The sequence below is a fragment of the Giraffa tippelskirchi genome, chromosome 2 (genome assembly GCF_054371585.1).
Source record: "Giraffa tippelskirchi isolate mGirTip1 chromosome 2, T2T-mGirTip1v1.2.pri, whole genome shotgun sequence".
Classification (NCBI taxonomy): domain Eukaryota; kingdom Metazoa; phylum Chordata; class Mammalia; order Artiodactyla; family Giraffidae; genus Giraffa; species Giraffa tippelskirchi.
Window position 1 is genome coordinate 152311995 of NC_137276.1, and position 20081 is coordinate 152332075.

The window sequence follows — 20081 nt, forward strand, 5'->3', positions numbered from 1 at the left end:
TGGTGATGCCATCCAACCATCTCATCGTCTGTTGTCCCCTTCTCCTCCTGCATTCACTCTTTCCCAGCATCAGGGTCTTTTTCAATGAGTCAGTTCTTCACATCAGGTGGTCAAAGTATCGGAGCTTCAGCTTCAGCATCAGTCCTTCCAATGAATATTCAGGACTGATCTCCTTTAGGATGGACTGGTTGGATCTCCTTGCAGTCCAAGGGACTGTCAAGAGTCTTCTCCAGCACCACAGTTCAAAAGCATCAATTCTTCGGCACTCAGCCTTCTTTATGGTCCAACTCTCACATCCATACATGACTACTGGGAAAACTATAGCCTTGACTAGACAGACCTTTGTTGGCAAAGTAATGTCTCTGCTTTTTAATATGCTGTCTAGATTGGCCATAGCTTTTCTTTCAAGGAGAAAGCATCTTTTAATTTCATGGCTGCAGTCACCATCTGCAGTGATTTTGTAGCCCAAGCAAATAAAGTCTGTCACTGTTTCCATTGTTTCCCCATCTATTTGCCATGAAGTGATGGGACCGGATGCCATGATCTTAGTTTTTTGAATGTTGAGTTTTAAGCCACCGCAATGAGAAGCCCACACTCAAGCCCAGCAACAAAGATTCAGTGCAACCCAAAAAAAAAAGTGCCACTGGGCTTGGAGCCAAGAATGCCTTTGGACCTCATGCCACAGGCAATGGCTATTCTTCCATCTTCCTGTGCTTCTGCTGACCCCCTCCTCTGCCACCCACCAGACCGCCTTACCTTACAGTGACGGAGTAAGGCTCTAGCTATGCACAAGAGCTGCCGTTCCCCCACTGAGAAGTTATCCCCATTCTCCATTACTTCAGATTCAAGTTTTAGAGGTAGCTGAGCAATCTAGGGAGAAAGGAAATAGAGATTAGAAGGCTTAACGAAGACAAAACAACAACTAAATTTTGAAAGAAAGAAAACAAAGCTAAATTTTGTCAAAAACCCAGTGGCAAAAATAAATTATTCTCAAACAGATAATAGAATTATTAGCCAAGAATTTGGCTCACCTAGAAAGAACATACAGGTGTGATGATCACACAGCAGGACCACATTTTCTAGGCCATTCCATATTTCAACTAAACTATTAGTCTCATGTCATCAAAATGTTCCAGAAATTCCAATATTTTTATGTCCTGAAATCCTGTCATTTTTGGTCCTGAAAATATGGTCATGCAATGAGAGATGGGGTAAACAAAACTACTCTCTTTCTGAAGGCCAAAGCTGTAGACCCATGGCTGTCAAACTTTTCTTCCTATAAACTATAGAACCTGTTCTTCAAATGAAATTGTTTGAAGAAGCCCAATAGAAAGGTCATGAAGGCAGAGCTGCTCTAGTTGAATTTGGGCAAGAGATCCTGGGCTGGTGTGCAGGAGCACAAGAGACCCCACTCCAGGCCAGGGGTAATCTTAGTTCGTGGCCCTTGGAGGGGGCCTGCCTGCTGAGTTACTCTGAGAGGTTCATATGCACATTGCATGCTTTCTGTGGATTCAAGAAGTGAGAAATCTTTTGCACATATATACATGCTTCAAAAGGATGTTGTACTGTTATGATTAATAAAATAGAACTTGATTTAAAAGCATTACTGAACTCTGAGTGGTTGTCATTAATATCTTCTCAATCAATGGATGGTACAATAAAAAGGGAAATATGACCATGGGAGGGAATAAGAGCAGGGAGGTGAGGATAGGGAAATACCGACTTTTATACTCATTGTGAAATGCCTGGGAAGCCCTGCTCTGAAGTGCTCCTCCACAGACATCTTGGAGGTGGTGGGAAAGACCAGGCTGGACAGAGGCAGCCAGAGCTGGCTGGGGAATGACCATGGCATCACCAAGTTTCCACCCTTGAAATTCTAGCAAAGTTCTCCCTCAGTTCTTTACTTACACATTCTTTCATGTGTGTCCTCTCTAGGGCATCCCAGATCTGGTCTTCAGTGTACTGGTTGAAGGGATCCAGATTTGATCTAATAAGAAACATAATAGAAATTTCTCAGGGATCCAACACATAAGCGACCACCCTGCACAGGCTGACTGTGGTAAAGGTTTAAACAGCCGGGCTCAGACCCCGACAGCCACAGGTAGAGGCCGAGACAGGAGTGCCGCCGCCTGCCTGTCACAGGAATGAGTCTCCCTTTCTTCTTTACAAAACTGTATTATTTTTATTATGTAAATGATACAAATTAGTTATATAAAAATTAGGAAATATAGACAAAAAGTCAAAAAAACCCATATATATATATTTATATATATATGGGATCTTAGCATGTGGGATCTTAGTCCCCTGCACCGAAAGTGCAGAGTATTAACCACTGGACCACTGGAGAATTCCCTAAAACCAATATATGTTTAATCACTTATCAGACCCTTTGAAACAAATACTGTTAGCATTTTGGCACATATCTTTCTAGATTTCTTTCTACACATATGCATACTAAAATACATCTCTTATATGTAAAAACTCAGAGAAATGCCCTCTCTCTTCTTGCTGCACCAGGGTGAGAGTCCTGTAACTGGGCAGGGGTCTCAACAGCTAGCTGACCAGGAAAGGAACTGATCCTGCAGGAGAACGAGGGACAAAGCTGAGCAGAAAGGGGCTCAAGAGGAAGGATTTCACTGGCACCAAAAACCAGTCTGGGAACTGTTCTTGCTTACTGTACCAACAGTATCCACCTCAAGGACATTAAGATTGACACCAAAACAACAGGACTAGATAGCTCTTCAAATGTTAAAGACAGGAGAAGAAGCTCTTTGTCGTGGAGGATGAGGTGAACAGGTGGTGACGAAACAGATACTGGGTGGAAGGTGGGCTGTAGAATTAATTTTGGGTGTCTTGTCTCGACCCAAACATCATATTTGTGGGTCTAGTAATCTTAAAGTTATTAAGTACAATTTGCTTTGCTCATAAATTACACTTGAGGTGTGGGAAATAGAAAAACCTTTGGGAGAACTCGAGCTCTGATCCACACTCGTCTCCACGTCTGGGGTGACTAATCCCAGGCACGCAAACACTACCAGGTCATTACTGAAGAATTCTACCCGAGAGGAGAGTGCAGGCTGATACGTGCCATCTCTGGAGTCCTGGGAGACTCACTAAACAGTCCCACTCTCTCGTCCCCTTCACACATGTGCTTCCCACCACTTAGAACATGAGATCACTCCCCACCTTTTGACGTGAGAGGCACTGGTAAAAACCAAGGGCTCTGGAGCCAGACTGCTTGATTCCTTCACAGCTTCTATCAATGACAACTGGGTGACACTGGCTAAGTTAGCCTAACTTCTCTACACCTCAGTTCCCTTAACTGTAAGACAGGGATAAAAGAGCAGCTCTTTGGACTTCCCTGATGGTACAGTGGATAAGAAGCTGTCTGCCAGTACAAGAGACATGGGTTCGATCCCCGGTCTGGGAAGATTACACATGCCTCAGAGCAACAAAGCCTATACAGCACAATCACTGAGTCTGAGTGCTATAACTACTGTAACCTGCGCACCTACAGCCTGTGCTCTGCAACAAGAGAAGCCACCACAATGAGAAGCCTGCACACCTAAACAAAGACTAGCCCCTACTCCCTGCAACTAGAGAAAGCCCATGTGCAGCAACAAAGACCTAGTGCAACTAAAAAAAAAAAGGCAGTTGTGGGAACTACAATTCATGTATGTAAAGCACTTACAGGAGCACCTGCTGCAGGCTTGGCAGTGTGTATGTGAGAGCTACTATTACTGCATTATTATTACATTGTTCCTGTTCCTTGGCTATGATTCCTTCTCATCTTTCAGCTCTCAACTTAGCTGGTGTCTTCAGGAAGTGTCTTCTGGCCCTTCAGGCCTGGACTGGGGGCTCCCCCTGCTCACCCTTATGATGGCACTCATCACTGTTTCATTTGTCTCTCTCTTCCATTGGATGAGAATCCCTGTCTGGATCTTATTCACTGTTGTAGCCCAGGTATACTGTCTAATATTTTTTGTAAGAGTAAGAGCCAACTGGGCTTGATCCCTACTCTGCCTCTTACCACCTGCATGACCTTGGACAAGTCACTCCTCAGTCTCCGCACCTATAAAATGAGGAGACAGTGATGTGACACAACCTGGTAGGTTGCTGTGAACATTAGAGATCTGTAGATACAGCGCCTGGAACACAGTAGACATTTGATAGCTGGTAGCTGTTAAACTGACCGGGGATGTGGTCACTTTAAATGCCTGGTTACACTGTTTGGTGGTTTTGACTTATATTCAGCGCATTTTCCAAGTGGACACAATAATCCCATGATCCTGAACACCAGGATCTGAAATAGTTCCAATGAAGTCCTACCCATGGAAAGTCTATATGGGGAAGACTGATCTCTGCAGGCATATCATCCAGGAAGAGCCTTCTCAGTTAAAGAAGGTGGTCCGATTTGTTGATAACCTAAAACTGAAATGGCAGACCACAGGCTAAGTCAAAGGAGAATCTCACCCATTTCTAATCAAAAAGACAAAACTGAAAGACGCTGAAAGCACCTGATCATCCTGTCCCTCTAACACTCTGGAATCTGTCTGCACATGTATCAGGGTTGATGAAATCTATGTCTATGGCTCTCCTCTCCAGCCACCTTTTTAGGGGAACTTTGGACTGATACCACAGATCAGGGACAGACTCAAACATGTGTTCTCCATCCCAAGTCTGGGGGGATAGAAGGTTAATCATTTTCCCCTGATTCAAAACAGACTGGTGGGAATTCCCATGGCAAGATTAGCAAGACAATCCTCTGAGAGACATTTATCCAGATAGCAATGCAAGTTTTCATAATAAAATATTCTCTCTCCTATTTGTGTGGTCTAATATGGACTTCCTCATATTTTTATAGCAGAATTCTTGACCTTGGGGATCATAATAGGGTTCTTAGTTTTGAACCAAAATGCTCAGAGCTCTTTATTAAAACAAAACAAGAGACTTCCCTGGTGGTCCAGTGGTTAAGATTTCGCCTTCCAATGCAGGGCGCATAGATCCCACAGGCCTCACAGCCAAAAAAACAAAACATAAAACAGAAGCAATACAGTAACAAATTCAATAAAGACTTAAAAAAAAAAAGTTCCAGGACTTTTGTGGTGGTCCAGAAGTCCTCATCATCCTAGAAGAAGGGGTACCTACTCCCATGGGAAATCACGACTGGCTTTAAACAGGGGTTATGTTTAAAGCACCTGATCAAAGACCATGCTTTGCCTGGTCTCACCCTGCACTGTGTTCTCTATACAGCCACCCCACAGGACTGCATGCTGAAGAGTGGCCTCTGCCCATTACAGACAATCAACTCTTCCTCAGGCAATAGGATCTGTGGTTTAGCACCCAGCTGCTCTGGATCTGGCTCCTGCTCTGGCTGTAGTTCCCATTTAGAGCCAGCAAAACCTCTTCTTGAGTTAGAATCTACTTGTTAGCCAGCTCTGCTAGGTCAATTCCTATTGTGTCTCCATGTACCCAGGTCTAGCCTGACAGCCTGCTCAGGCTCCCAAGGTTTGGGGCCCCACCTTGCTCTGGTTCTGTCCCCAAGCTCCTGATTACGAATATCTGCCTTTTGGGTCTTGGAACACTGCCCAGTCTCTACTACTGTGTTCTGTTTGTCTGTAGAAAATTTGTATTTACCTAAGGCTGGAATTCCCAGCACCAATAACTTCATAAACTGCCACCTATGGTTTGATACCTCACTTTTTGGATTTCTGGTTTAGCCTGTCACCTACTGCTCAAATCTTCCCTTTCTCTATGTCTTCTGGAAGGACTGCATAATTTTAGGCTTTAGATTTTACCACTGTTCAGATTCTTCCCAATTCTGCTGAGTCGAGTCCTTTGCACAGAGTTAAGACCTCAATAAATATATGTTCAAGATTGAAGGGTCCATAATATTGGTTTCCAGGAAAGGAATGTGCAGATAGTTTCTTTAGAGTTAGTCTAGGAAGTATTCTCTCCCTCTTTTGTCTGTGAGGCTTGTGGGATTTTAGTTTTCCAACCAGGGATTGAACTGGGGCCCTCAGCAATGAAAGTGAGGAGTCCTAACCACAGGACTGCCAGGGAAGTCCCAATGAAATGTTAATATTGTAATTGATTCCTAGCACCATGGGTTGAAGAGTATCCCCCCAAAAGATATGCTGAAATTTAATCCTTGGTACCTAAGTATGTGACTTTATCTGGAAATAAATCAGTGTAGATGGTATGAGGTGAGATGAGATCAGCCTGGAGTAGTAAAGTAGGGTAGACTCTCAATCTAGGACTGGTGTCCTTAGAAGAGAGAGGGCCACATAAAGACAGAGACAGGGAAAGGACCCATGTGACAACGGAGGCAGAGACTGGAATGATGACTCTACAAGCCAAGCACACCAGAGATTGTTGGCAAACCACTGAAATGTAGTGGAAGCAAGGAGGGACCCAACAGGCTTCAGAGTACGGCCCTGCTGACACTTGATGTCATCCTTATAGCCTCCAGAACTGTGAGAGAGTCAAATTCTGTGGTTTTAAGCTTCCCAGTTTATGGTACACTGTTGCAGCATCCCTAGCACATAAACACATCCAGTAAATTCATCAGATACATCTACTAGACAAGCAGGAAGCACACCAGAGTGCAGACCCTGCTCACTGAGCAGCTACCCCATCAGACTCGACAGACATGTGGATGGGCTTGACCTTCAACCTCGCCCAGGCCTATCACACCAGCTGAAGGAGCCCTCAAGACTAAGCCAGAGGTTCCGGATATATAGGGAATATTTATGTACACCAGCAGGTGTTGTTGTGTAGTCTCTCAGTCATGTCTGACTCTTTGCCACCCCATGGACTATGGCCCGCCAGGCTCCTCTGTCCATGGCATTCTCCAGGTAAGAATACTGGAATGGGTTGCCATTTCCTTCTCCAGGGGATCTTTCCTACCCAGGGATCAAACCTTTGTCTCCTGCATTGCAGGTGGATTCTTTACTGCTTGAGCCATTGGGGAAGCCCCAGCAGGTGGTATACCTACACATTAAGGCAGACCAGACTGATCTCAACAGGGAACTCAATCAAGAATGAAAAAAACAAAAACACACACTCATTACAGTGGCCAGATGGTCCTGGTCTGACCCACAAAAATGAAAGCAAGCAAAGTTATGTATCCACTGCCTCAAGTACTCAGCTGGGTGGATGGACAGAAAGAAAATCTGAGAATGAAGGTTATTTTTAACAGTCAGAAGTCCTGGAGTCCTATGTTGCCCAAAGTGTATTTTCATCTTCGGTTTTTTATATTTTGTTTTTAGCAATATCCTAAGCTCACCTATTGACAACTACCGAATAAGGTCAAGAGTATCTCCTGAGGGGAATCAGGATACAGCAATCCCTTCCAGGCACACAGAAGACTCCACACTGAACCACACTGTTCTCTGTCCATCTGGACGCCTCCCTGAAGCCTTGGGATTTTAGGGTAGGAGACTATGGGACCCTCAGACCTTCTGACAGGAGCTAAAGGAAAGCTCAAAATAGTCATTCAGAAATAGGGACTGATTTTGGCTTTTAGTTAAGAGTAGCGCATATGAAAAAGACTAAAGAGAAGAGCAAAATTTGTGTGACAATTTTTCTCAAGAAAGGGGACAGAGACCTACTAGAAATCTGAAAGCAGATAAGGAGATTTTAAAGATACTGGAAAAAGAAAGGTAACTAATGGTCAAGATACCTGAGGAAGCAGGCCCAACCTTGGTGCTTGGAGAGACAGTCTCTCTCAAGGTTATGAATGAGGAGGGTGTGGTGGAAACTTCAGGAGACAACACAGCAAGTAGGGTAAGGAAGAGCCCAGGCTCTGAGCCAAATAGCCCAGATTCAAATTCTTATCTTTGGGCAAGTTATTTAACCACTTTGGGCTTTAGCTTTTTCACCTATAAATAGCCATAATAATAGTACCCACCTCATCGAATTTTGAGTACTTTAATTTTAATAAATTAATACAATTTAAATGCTCAGGACAGTAGGCCACATAAGTCATCAATAAGCTTAGCTGACACTATTGTTATGGTTGTTCTTTAGAGCAGCAGTGTTTGGCACAGCATGACTTTTTTTTTTGGCCATGCCACAGCTTGCAGAATCTCAGTTCCCCGACCAGGGACTGAACCTGGGCCCAGGAGTGAAAGCCTAGAATCCTAACCACTAGGCCACCAGGGAACTTCCCAGAATGACCTTTTCCTTTTTTTAAAGACAATTTTAAAAGACCAGTTTCAGGTTCACAGCAAAATTGAGACCAAGATACAGAGATTTCACACATACTCCCTGCCAGAAAAACTTCAACAAAACTTAGATAACATCTAGTGTTCTTCATAGTTATCCTAGATTTACCATTACTTGCTGACGTTGAGACTAGAAGCTTTTGGGGATTCCTTGGTTCCACAGAGACTCAGATGTCAAAAAAAGTAAAAGGGGGCCCCTTAAACAACAGAATAATTCAAAGACAAATGAAAAACATTGAGATTCTAAGAACTGCTTCAAATTTGGAGCAACTTCCATTTCTTGTAGAGCGCTAAGTGCTTCTGCCTGAAGGTGTTTTGGCCTGGAATGAACCAAAGCAGAGGTGGATCAGTTGTGGGCTCAGATGTCTTTGTTGTGATTTTGAGTTGAGAGCTTGAGATATTCCTCAAAAGTGGAAAAAAATAAAATGGGCAAATAGAAAAGGAGAGAAAGCATCTGAACAGGAAGAAGTGAGAACACTGCTTCCTGATAACGGATGGACGCTAGGTAGAGATGCTCCCAGTGATGAGATGTGCTCATCCCTGGTGAGGAGACTGAGACGCAGCTGAGGACAACTAGTCCCTCTGAGGGGCAGACTAACCACCAGCCAAGCCAGACTGCAGACAATCCACAAGGAAAGAAACTGAGGGTGGAGGCAAAGAGATAGGCTTCCTGAGACCAGGAAGCATAGGTCCTCTGGGAAGAGCAAAGTATTGCCAGGACTATGAGAGAGGGAAGGTCAGCCCAGGTGTTTAGGTGTGGATGAAAATGGACCTCTCTTCTTGGAGATAATCATCAGAGCGAAAGGCAGAGGAAAGCACTGGCTGGCCACAGACACACAGGAGCCCTATAGCTCAAGCCCAGACAGCCGGACGAGGCAGGCCTGGATGAGCTATTGGAATGGACTGGTTTAGGACGAGCAATTGGAATGGGCTAATCCAGGGAGGGGTGTGCCCCTAAATGATCTGGTCTATGATTTATCTGTATTTATACACAGAACAATTCAGACATTTTTATCTTCCAAGATTCTGAGTTTGGTTTGTTCGATTTTGGTTTTACCTTGAATTCCCTTCTGATACACTTTAACTGCAAGTCGGAATCTCCAGGAGATGTACCCACCCCCAACGCAGGTTAATGGCGGTGGAGATCCAGTTTCAAAATTTGGAGTCTCTAGGAGGTAGCTGAGGAGCAGATGATCTAGCCTGCCCTTGCCTTGGGAGACTCATTACAGGTCTTCTAATTTTCTAAGAACAGCAAAAGAATACCAAACGCTGGATGTTCTCTGGGATCTATGAGAAACTTGAGAGGATAAAGGAAAGGTAGAAGGTCTGGGATTGAATTTGTCCTCAGTGTCTACTACTGACTTAAAAAGTCAAAATTCTAGCGAGCAGAAAATGAAACTTATATGATTTCCTAGGTTTGCACAGCTGACTAACTAAACAGTGCTCCAAGCTCAATGACTGAAAACACGGGCAGCAGCACACCAGCCACTGAGCCTGTCCATCAGGCGGCAACACATCTCTGGAGCTGATAACAAATGGCCTCGATTCCCACAAAGGCTGTGCTTCCACAGTATTCCACAATAGCAGCCAGCAGGTCAGTTCTTAACCGTTAACTCCAGAAGCTGAGTCACAGACCTAAATGAAGTGCTGTAAAAATGTGAAATGAACACTGATATTTCTTGGTAGCAGCATATTCATGGGATGTCTATAACATGTCTTACTTTCTAGTTCTCTTCTAAAGGGTGATTTTAAAAAAATAAGAAAAATATGTTTTTTTTGTCCTGAGCCAAAAATCATTAGGCCAATTTTATTTTCAAAGGCATTCCCGTGGCACCTAAAAATAGAGAGATTTACAGGAAGGAAGAACAGATTTGGTAATATCTCTCAATTTCTTAACTTTAGACTCAAGTCTTCAATAAATTCTAATTCTTTTTGATGTTGCTTGTTTGACCTTGTTATTTACTTATTCAAAGGGAATGACTAATCATCATCAAAACTGCCTGCAATTTGGAAGTCCAGGGTTTAATCCCTGGGTGGGAAAGATCCCCTGGAGAAGGGAATGGCAACCCAATTCAGTATCCTTGCCTGAAGAATTCCATGGAGAGAGGAGCCTGGTGCGCTACAGTCCATGGGGTTGCAAAGTGTCAGACATGACTGAGTGACTAACACTTTCACTAATAATCATCAACAGAGCCAGTCTGTGGTATACAAATTCACTAGTGTTTTAGAGAAATGCCAAAATAAAAACACCCAAGAGTAGTGACCCCACATAAATGTAGGTAAGAATTCAGTTTATCTACCAAACCTCCACAAATCAGTGAGTTCAAATGCCATTTCTAAAAGTGGTGGGGGGTGGGGGGGACGAGTCAGTTTTAAAGACAATTCTGAACACTGTGGTTATTTGAAATTAAATTGGCACCTTTTCTTGGAAACTGCTAAAAAGTAAAGAGGAAATGGCAATATCACTTTTAGAGTGATTTTAAAAAAGAAGTGCTATCTAGGTCAACTATATGGTTGAAGGCATTTTTATTTAGAGAGTCAACTTAAATAGAAATGGACACAAATTATGGAAACCCATTGTTTTTAGGAGGCAAAAGCTTAAGGTTAGCCTGATAAAGCACAGGAAAAGACAATGGGGTTAAATGTATTTCCTGATTAGTTACTGTTATAACAGGTCAAGAAAAGAAATGTTTTCTTTGGCAATCTGGCAGATTTCAGAGAGGGGCATCATTCCAGATGATGGTAAGAACCAAAAGTTTGTGGAAGATATTAGAAAATGAGAAACTATGAGTAGTAATAATGCCTGAAAACCATCGAGACAACTGCAACTCTTGAGTGTCCCTAGGAGAGAGGACAGCGAGGGATGATGGTGGCTGCTTCCATGCACAGAATGCTCACCCTCTGCCAGCCTCCACACTTCTATAAAATTTGTACAAATTCATTCAATCTTCACAACAACAGATCTTAGTAACATCCCCATTTCATGGAGGAGGAAACAAGCTTAGGAGTGGCTAAGTAACTTGTCTGAAGACACAGAGTCCAGATCTCTCTGACTTCTTACCATTCCGCTGCAGGGCCCCCGGGTCCTGCTTAACTAATGAGGTGACTCGTACTGTGGAGTTGCTCTTCCTGCAACAGGGAGCGCATGGTGCTGGGAAAGTGCCACACTAGAGGCCACTAGATCTCAGTCCCCGGTGGCGCTCTATCCCGCTCACCTGGCCTGCAACACGGCATGAAGCTCATGGTGCTGAGGTCTCACCTGACAGTACCGCTGAACAGCACCGGCTCCTGGGGAATGATGGAGAGCTTGCTCCGGAGGTCAGCAAGGCCAATGTCACTGATTCTCACTCCATCAATCTTGATGCAGCCTCCACACAACTCCACCAGGCGGAAAAGGGCCATGCCCAGAGAGGACTTCCCTGATGAGTCAGAAGACAGGCAAGATCATCCGATTGGCAAATTCTGGGAAGACAAAACTGGCTTCTTCTCAGGGCAACATCATCTATTTTTCTATTTCTGTTCAATCACTATTTTGATGGATAACGTAGATAACTCAGATAATGTAGAAAGTGATAGCCAGAAAAACGAAAACAAAAAACCAGGAGCTCTCTGGAGCGACCAAGCATATACACTTACACAACATACTGCAGCCTGAGAAGGAGTGGGAGGGGCTGCTACACTCTCCTGGGAGTAAAGTGGAAGAACGCCTCCTTTTCACCTTAGGCACAGGTACACAGGGTTTAACGCTTCTCAGGCAAGAACCAAGAGCTAGGAGCTTGAGGCACGTCAGAGGACAAGCTGTTGTCTCTCTTCTGTTCCCTTATCTCAGCAGAGAAAAACAGGACAAGGTCTTTCACTGCCACGAAGCTAGGGGAGGGAAAAGTTCTAGGCTAAACACACAAGACAAGGAGTTTTGGATTTGAGAAAATGAGTGACTGTAGATTCTCTACCGTGATAGGAAAATGTAGAAAAGCAGGTTTGGGGGATAAAATCGCAAGTTCAGGATCACAGTGATGGGCAGAATGCTGCTGCTGCTGCTAAGTCGCTTCAGTTGTGTCCGACTCTGTGCGACCCCATAGACAGTAGCCCACCAGGCTCCCCTGTCCCTGGGATTCTCCAGGCAAGAATATTGGAGTGGGTTGCCATTTCCTTCTCCAATGCATGAAAGTGAAAAGTGAAAGTAAAGGCGCTCAGCTGTGTCCGACTCTTCGAGACCCCATGGACTATAGCCCACCAGCCTCCTCCGTCCATGGGATTTTCCAGGCAAGAGTACTGGAGTGGGTTGCCATTGCCTTCTCCAAGATAGGCAGAATAGCCTTTCATAATTGACTCTTCATTTGAAAAATGATATAAATAATTCAAGCAGATAACATCAATTTCCCATAGTCTAACTACTGCTTTTTAAAAAAAATTATGTAGGTGCATATCCATTTATTTATTTGGCTACAGTGGGTCTTAGTTGTGGGATCTTTTTTTTTAAGTTGCTGTATGCGGAGTCTAGTTCCTTGACGGGATTGGACCCAGGACCCCTGCAGTAGGAGCACAGAGTACCAGCCACTCACCAGGAAAGTCCTGCTTTTTTTTTTTGACACATTTCCTTTAAGTTTGTTTCCTTAAGAGTTGAGATGATACCAGAGAAATATTGTAACTATCTTCTCCACTTAACATTACATAGTGAGCACTCAATTATATTATTACCTTTTTGAGATAAAGTTTTAGTGGCTGCAATAATTTCCACTGTGTGGCTGTACTCTTATTTAACCAGTCCTCTAACACTGCACATGTAGTTTAATTAAAACTTATTGGAATAATGCTATAGGGCTTCCTAGGTGGTTCAGTGGTAAAGAATCTGCCTGCCAAGTTTGATCCCTGGGTCGGGAAGATCCCCTGGAGAAGGAAATGACAACCCAATCCAGCATTCTTGCTGGGAAAATCCTATGGACAGAGGAACCTGGCAGGCTACAGCCCATGGGGTTGCAAAGAGTCAGACATGACTTAGTGACCGAACAGCAGCAGCAGAATAATGCTATGGTAACCTTGTATACAGGTCAGGAAGCAATAGTTAGAACTGGACATGGAACAACAGACTGGTTCTAAATAGGAAAAGGAGTAGGTCAAGGCTGTATGTTGTCACCCTGCTTATTCAACTTATATGCAGAGCACATCATGAGAAACGCTGGGGTGGAGGAAGCACAAGCTAGAATCAAGATTGCCGGGTGAAGTATCAATAACCTCAGATATGCAGATGACACCACCCTTATGGCAGAAAGTGAAGAAGAGCTAAAGAGCCTCTTGATGAAAGTGAAAGAGGAGAGTGAAAAAGTTGGCTTAAAGCTCAATATTCAGAAGACTAAGATCATGGCATCTGACCCCATCACTTCATGGGAAATAGATGGGGAAACAGTGGAAACAGTGGCTGACTTTATTTTTTTTGGCTCCAACAATCACTGCAGATGGTGATTTCAGCCATGAAATTAAAAGACGCTTACTCCTTGGAAGGAAAGTTATGACCAACCTAGACAGCATATTGAAAAGCAGAGACATTACTTTGCCAACAAAGGTCCATCTAGTCAAGGCTATGGTTTTTCCATTAGTCATATATGAATGTGAGAATTGGACAGTGAAGAAAGCTGAGCGCTGAAGAATTGATGCTTTTGAACTGTGGTGTTGGAGAAGACTCTTGAGAGTCCCTTGGACTGCAAGGAGTTCCAACCAGTCCATCCTAAAGGAGATCAGTCCTGGGTGTTCATTGGAAGGACTCATGTTGAAGCTGAAACTCCAATACTTTGGCCACCTCATGCAAAGAGCTGACTCATTGGAAAAGACTCTGATGCTGGGAAGGATTGAGGGCAGGAGGAGAAGGGGACGACAGAGGATGAGATGGTTGGATGGCATCACCGACTCGATGGACATGGATTTGGGTAAACTCCGGGAGTTGGTGATGGTCAGGGAGGCCTGGCGTGCTGTGATTCATGGGGTCACAAAGAGTTGGACACGACTGAGCGACTGAACTGACTGACTGTGTTAAAAAGGACATCACAAGAAGGAAGGCCAGAGGTTCAGGTGAGCAGTGCACCCCTAGGGGGCCAATGCAGCAGAAGGAATTTATGGGAGAGAGCAAAGTAAGAGCCATGGGTACAGTCACCCTCATGGCTGGGCATTCTCTCTCCAGTGTAAAAACCTAGAGGCCGTATCCTGTTTTGACATGAAATAATGCCTTCAAAGAGCAGGGAGCAGGAAATAGCTTTTTCTTTTCTGCTTACCACATTATTTAAAGTAAATTGGCTAGAAAAGACTTTTTTTTAATGGCAAGAAAAAAAAAACTAAAGGAGTTTTGATGCCAAGGGAGCATAGAGCCCAGAAAGCTCAAGAGAAGTGACTCAGAGAGAACTCTTACACAAGGGTGAACAGGTTAGTGAAAGAAGACAAGACTCAATCTTGAAATGTTATTCAGGAAAGAGAGAGGGAAAGAAACACACTTCTAAGAATAGCAGGGAACTAAAATGCCTAAAATGATGGCCTATTCTCTATTTATTTATAACTGATGTCAGATCAAGAAAATAATTTCTGTCTTCGAAGAAACATAGATTCCTTATTTAGAGCTTTGTTGCCGTCTAATAAATGAGACTATACTTGTAACACATCACAAAGACCTTAAGCTTTTTGTATATTTTGACTTCATAGAAATAAAATGTTACTGTGTTGCTATTCATAAAAGCAAAAAATTGACAACTCACTGCCCTTCAATTGGATCTGGGTTAATATAAATTATGGCACATCCATAAAACAGAATTTTATGTTATACTGCATAGAAATCATGTCACAGAATATTAATTGACATGGAAAATACATGGTAATTTTATAAATAGGCCATGAAACAGTGTGTGTAAAAGTACCTCATTTTTGTAAAATACATTTGTTGATAGCCTAATAAGATATCCACCAAAATACTAGCAGCTGATTATCTCTGGGTAGTGGAGTTGTGGGTACCTTTCACCTTTTGTACTTTGCTATACATTTCCAGAAATATATCTACTTCTGGTTTATTGACTACGCCAAAGCCTTTAACTATGTGGGTCACAACAAACTGTGGAAAATTCTTCAAGAGATGGAAATACCAGGCCACCTTATCTGCCTCCTGAGAAATCTGTATGCAGGTCAAGAAGCAACAGTTAGAACCGGACATGGAACAACCAACTGGTTCCAAATTCAGAAAGAGTACATCAAGGCTGTATATTGTCACTCTGCTTATTTAACTTATATGCAGAGTACATAATGCAAAATGCCAGGCTGGATGAAGCCCAAGCTGGAATCAAGATTGCTGGGAGACATGTCAATAACCTCAGATATGCAGATGACAACACCCTTATGGCAGAAAGTGAAGAGGAACTGAAGAGCCTCTTGATAAAAGTGAAAGAGGAGAGTGAAAAAGCTGGTTTAAAACTCAACATTCAAAAATTATGATCATGGCATCTGGGCCCATCACTTCATGGCACATAGATGGGGAAAGAATGGAAATAGTAACAGACTTTATTTTCTTGGGCTCCAAAATGACTGCAGATAGTGACTCCAGGCATGAAATTAAAAGACGTTTGCTCCTTGGAAGAAAAGTTATGACCAACCTAGACAGCACATTGAAAAGCAGAGACATTACTTTGCCAACAAAGGTCCGTCTTGTCAAAGCTATGGTTTTCCTAGTAGTCATGTATGGATGTGAGAGTTGGACCACAAGAAAGCTGAGCACCAAAAAATTGATGCTTTTGTACTGTGGTGTTGAAGAAGACTCTTGAGAGTCCCTTGGACTGCAAAGAGATCAAACAGTCAATCCTAAAGGAAATCAGTCCTGAATATTTATTGGAAGGACTGATGCTGAAGCTCCAATACTTTGGCCACCGGATGTGAAGAACTGACTCATTGGAAAAGACCCTGATGCTAGGAAAGATTGAAGGCAGGAGGAGAAGGGGATGACAGAGGAAGAGATGGTTGGATGGCACCACTGACAACGACGGATATGAGTTTGAACAAGCTCCAGGACCTGGTGATGGGCAAGGAGGCCTGGCGTGATGCAGTCCATGGGGTTGCAGAGTCAAACATGACTGAGCAACTAAACTGAACTGAACTGACATGTTTCAAGTGCTCTGCATTGAGAATGTATACTTTGATGATTAGAAAAAGTATTAAATGTTTTGAAGCAGTGTTGAAAATAAACCTCAAAAAGTGGTTTCAGAGACCTGAGACACTAATTACTCATCTAACAGGAATCTGGTTTGAAGAGATGAGAGTTATATTCAATAAACAGCAAATCATGGGCCCTAAACTTGACTCTGGTTGATTTAATCCTTACCTGATCCTGTTCGACCCACGATGCCAATCTTCTCCTTGGGTTTGATGGTGAAGGACACTTTCTTCAGGACCAGAGGGAGATTTTCTTGGTACCTCATCTCTGCATTCTCAAAGGTGATCTCTCCTTCCTGGGGCCAGTCAGGGGAGGGAGCCTTGTTCTTAATTCTGGCAGGTGCTTCCAAAGATAGAGTCTGGGGAGACAGAAAAGGCCGGTTAAGACTGACCACAGATTCTAGGATAGCTGCAAGGTTTTGTCAGAGAAGTAAGACCAGGATACCCATAGCAACCACAGAGACAGCTGGCTTGCCTGTTCCCTTGCTGTGAAAGAGTCCCTGGCAGTAAACGCTCATCACCAATAAACTAGACAGAGACAGAGAACAATCGCCTCTACCCTTGGCACTTTACAATGGCCTTCTATCCCTCTTCAGCCATAGCAGATTTTAGTGGAATTCTTTGAAAACATTTCCCTTGAAACAGGGTTCCATCATTTGAAAACCAATGGCCTAAACGCAGAGGAGAAAAACTAGCATTCATGGAACATTTAATGAGAGCCTAGCATCCTGAGCCATCTCAGTCAATCCAGGAGACTCAGACACTAATCCCAACTCTACCACTAACAGCTGCATGAACTGGATATACCAATTCTTCAATCTTTGTCTTAGTTTCTCATCTGTAAACTCTAGGGACTGGATTAGATGATTTTAGAAATCCATTCCAGCTTAAAAATGCTGTGTTTAACAATAATTATTGGGCAATTTTGGTCATCTATAGTCACACCTCCCCATGTTTTTAAAACACTCTGGTGATTAGTCATGGAGCCTATAGCCTCACAGGGAAGTAAAGATCAAAGGCTGCAGTGCTCTGATGGGTGGGGGTAGGGACTCAAGTCTAAAACTCAGTGTTGGAATAGGCTTCCAGGTTGTGGACGGGCAGCAGGTAACCAGTTCTCAGGAATGTGATTGATTTGTGCAAAGTACACTCTGTACCACGGCTGACCATCACCCTGACCTTTTCAGCAAGAGACCCACATCACCACATCAATAGTGATACTAAATCAAACACAACATGTACACTCACAAATTGCCCCAGACCAGAGCATCCAGCCAAGAGGCTCATGTATAAACATAAACAGCTATTAGCAGATTTATCAGATAGCTATCTGCCATTCTTTATGATAATATCATTTATAAGTTTAAGAAATATCCTACAACTGATCAGGTTCATTGCCAAAACAAATCAGTGGGACATGTCTCTGCTAGAAAAAGCAGTTACATAACATACCAGTTCTCAGTGAAAGGGTAGTTCTTCAAAACAGTGTTTGTAAGTCAACATTCTAGTTGGAAGATGGGATGTATTCTGCCCATGTAAATAATGATATAAGTGAAAATCAAGTCTCTGGGCAGTTTGCAAAATAGGTAACTCCTGAGAAATGAGTTCAATGTGAGAATATTAACTACTCAGAACTCTGCTTCTCTCTACAGAAAATTGCTTTCAGAGTTTGAACTAGGAGGAAGACACTGCCTCACTGCAGGACTGCAGGGGTTCCTGGGGGAAGATGGGAAGAGTTGGATCATCTCAGCACCAATGCAGTTAACTGGTTTCTGAACTGTGGACACAGTATAGAATTAGGCATGGAGCCTTTGAAACTCCAGAAGTCTGGGTCCTATCTCAAACCTATTGCATCAGAATCTTTAGAGATGAGGCCCATGTTAGTCTTTGCTTCAAGCTCCATATGGAATTCTGATGGTCATCCCTGGTTAAGAACCAAATGAACTAGACTAAGATTTGAAATAACACCTGGTTTTAAATAGTATAAGGAAAATATTACATTAGTCTGCTTAACTGAATTAATGAGATTAGGAACACTTTGGAAATTAGCTGATGAATGTAAGTTCTCAATCAGACACAATTCACAAATATACTTAGAAAAATCTTATGATATTCTCATTTGCATTCCATGCATACTGGAGAGATTGCTGCCTCTCCAGTGGCAAGATGAGGCAGAGAGAACAAGCATCTTCCTGGGACATTTATTCCAGGTGGCAAAACGGTAAAAGTGCTGCACGAAAAGTCAGATTGCAGCAGAAGGCCTGCAGGAGCCTGACCTTGATGTAGTGGTTGATCCTCTCCACTGAGGTGAAGCGAGCTTCTGTCTCCGATGCCAGTCTGACAGTAAACTGGAAGAGCCCTGTCAACTGATCATGGAAAACAACAATCCAAGAGAGAATTTATTATTAATATACACCAAGGGAATGCCAGCAAACCTCCTTCACCTAAGGGATCACAACTCAGTTGTGAGAACTAACTGTGGATAGACAGCAGCTGGCTTTAGGGACCAAATCATTCTTTAAATGTTTAAGACAATGCCTAATAGCCCCCAGTCAACTGCAACTCTCAGTGAATCCAGTTGGCACTGCAGTACTGGCACTAACTTTTTTCTATACCTAAAGGCTTTCTGTCTGTTTTTACATTTCCAGAAATTCAGCTGTAGCTGAATAACTTCTGGGCTTCATAATTGTACCTATACCTGGATATAGCAGCCACAATAAATGGAGACTGTATCAACCTGTGAGCAGCAGTGAGAATGCTTCCAGGAAGGTCAACAGAAACGAGGCTGGGCCAAACCTGAATGCAGAGCCCCAGTCTGTGTACCCCAGACTGAGTACTCTGAAACAGAGTGTATATAACACAGATTTCTCCCACTCCCCACCCCCAGCCCTCCAAGAACCAAGTTAAGTCTGCAAGACATGGACAAATACCTTTGAGTATCTGTAAATATATAGATCTCTTCTTAGGTTCCCTCTGTCCACTTATTTTTATCTTTCCAATATAGAAAAATGTCAAACATATACAAGAATAGAGAGGACAGTATAATGGGCTCCCACATATCAAACATTCATCTTAAAAAATTATCAACTTACAACCAGCATTGTTTCATCTGTACCACCCCATCCTTCCATATATCTGTAATCAAATCTCATATACCCTAAGTTTTACCCATAAATACTTCAGCTTCTAGCTCTCTAAAATATAAAGTCTCCTTGAAAACCATTGCCACATCTTAAAAAAGTTAGTAACAATTCTTTATCATCTTTAACTATCTAGTCAGTGCTAAGTTCCCAGCTGTTCTTTGAGCTATTTGAAGACCTTCAACCATCCCTAAGAACCAAAAAGGTTTATGTGTGTAACAGTATTGGGAAAATTTGGGGCCTGAAAATAAAACACACAGAAGTAGTATATTGAGGATATGTATTTCTTAGAAGACTAGGAAGAGGCCTGAGAAGAAAGGGTAGTGAAGACATAAATCTACAATTAAGAAACAATTTTCAAAATCTGTTTATTTAAGAAAAAACAGCACCTACTTCATAAACACATGCAATAGAGTTAACTCCCTTTATTCCCATAAAGTCAACCTTTAGCATTCATGGGGAATTGGTTCCAGGATTCTGTCAAAAATCCAAGGATGCTCAAGTCTCTTATATAAAATGGCCTAGTAATTGCCTACAACCT

At 42.9% G+C, this 20081-nt stretch overlaps 1 protein-coding gene across 4 annotated transcripts in view; it reads right to left on the reverse strand.

The window, feature by feature from the left end:
* Window positions 1–20081, reverse strand: part of ABCC5 (ATP binding cassette subfamily C member 5) — a 103659-nt gene that overhangs the window by 3784 nt on the left and 79794 nt on the right. For all 4 annotated transcript variants that reach the window (XM_081571221.1, XM_081571219.1, XM_081571222.1 and 1 more), the window contains 5 exons: window positions 18677–18766; window positions 16573–16762; window positions 11488–11647; window positions 1909–1987; window positions 757–870 (listed from right to left, as the gene is read on the reverse strand). In XM_081571221.1, coding sequence (XP_081427347.1) covers window positions 757–870; window positions 1909–1987; window positions 11488–11647; window positions 16573–16762; window positions 18677–18766 — 633 coding nt within the window. The remainder of the gene's footprint in view (window positions 1–756; window positions 871–1908; window positions 1988–11487; window positions 11648–16572; window positions 16763–18676; window positions 18767–20081) is intronic.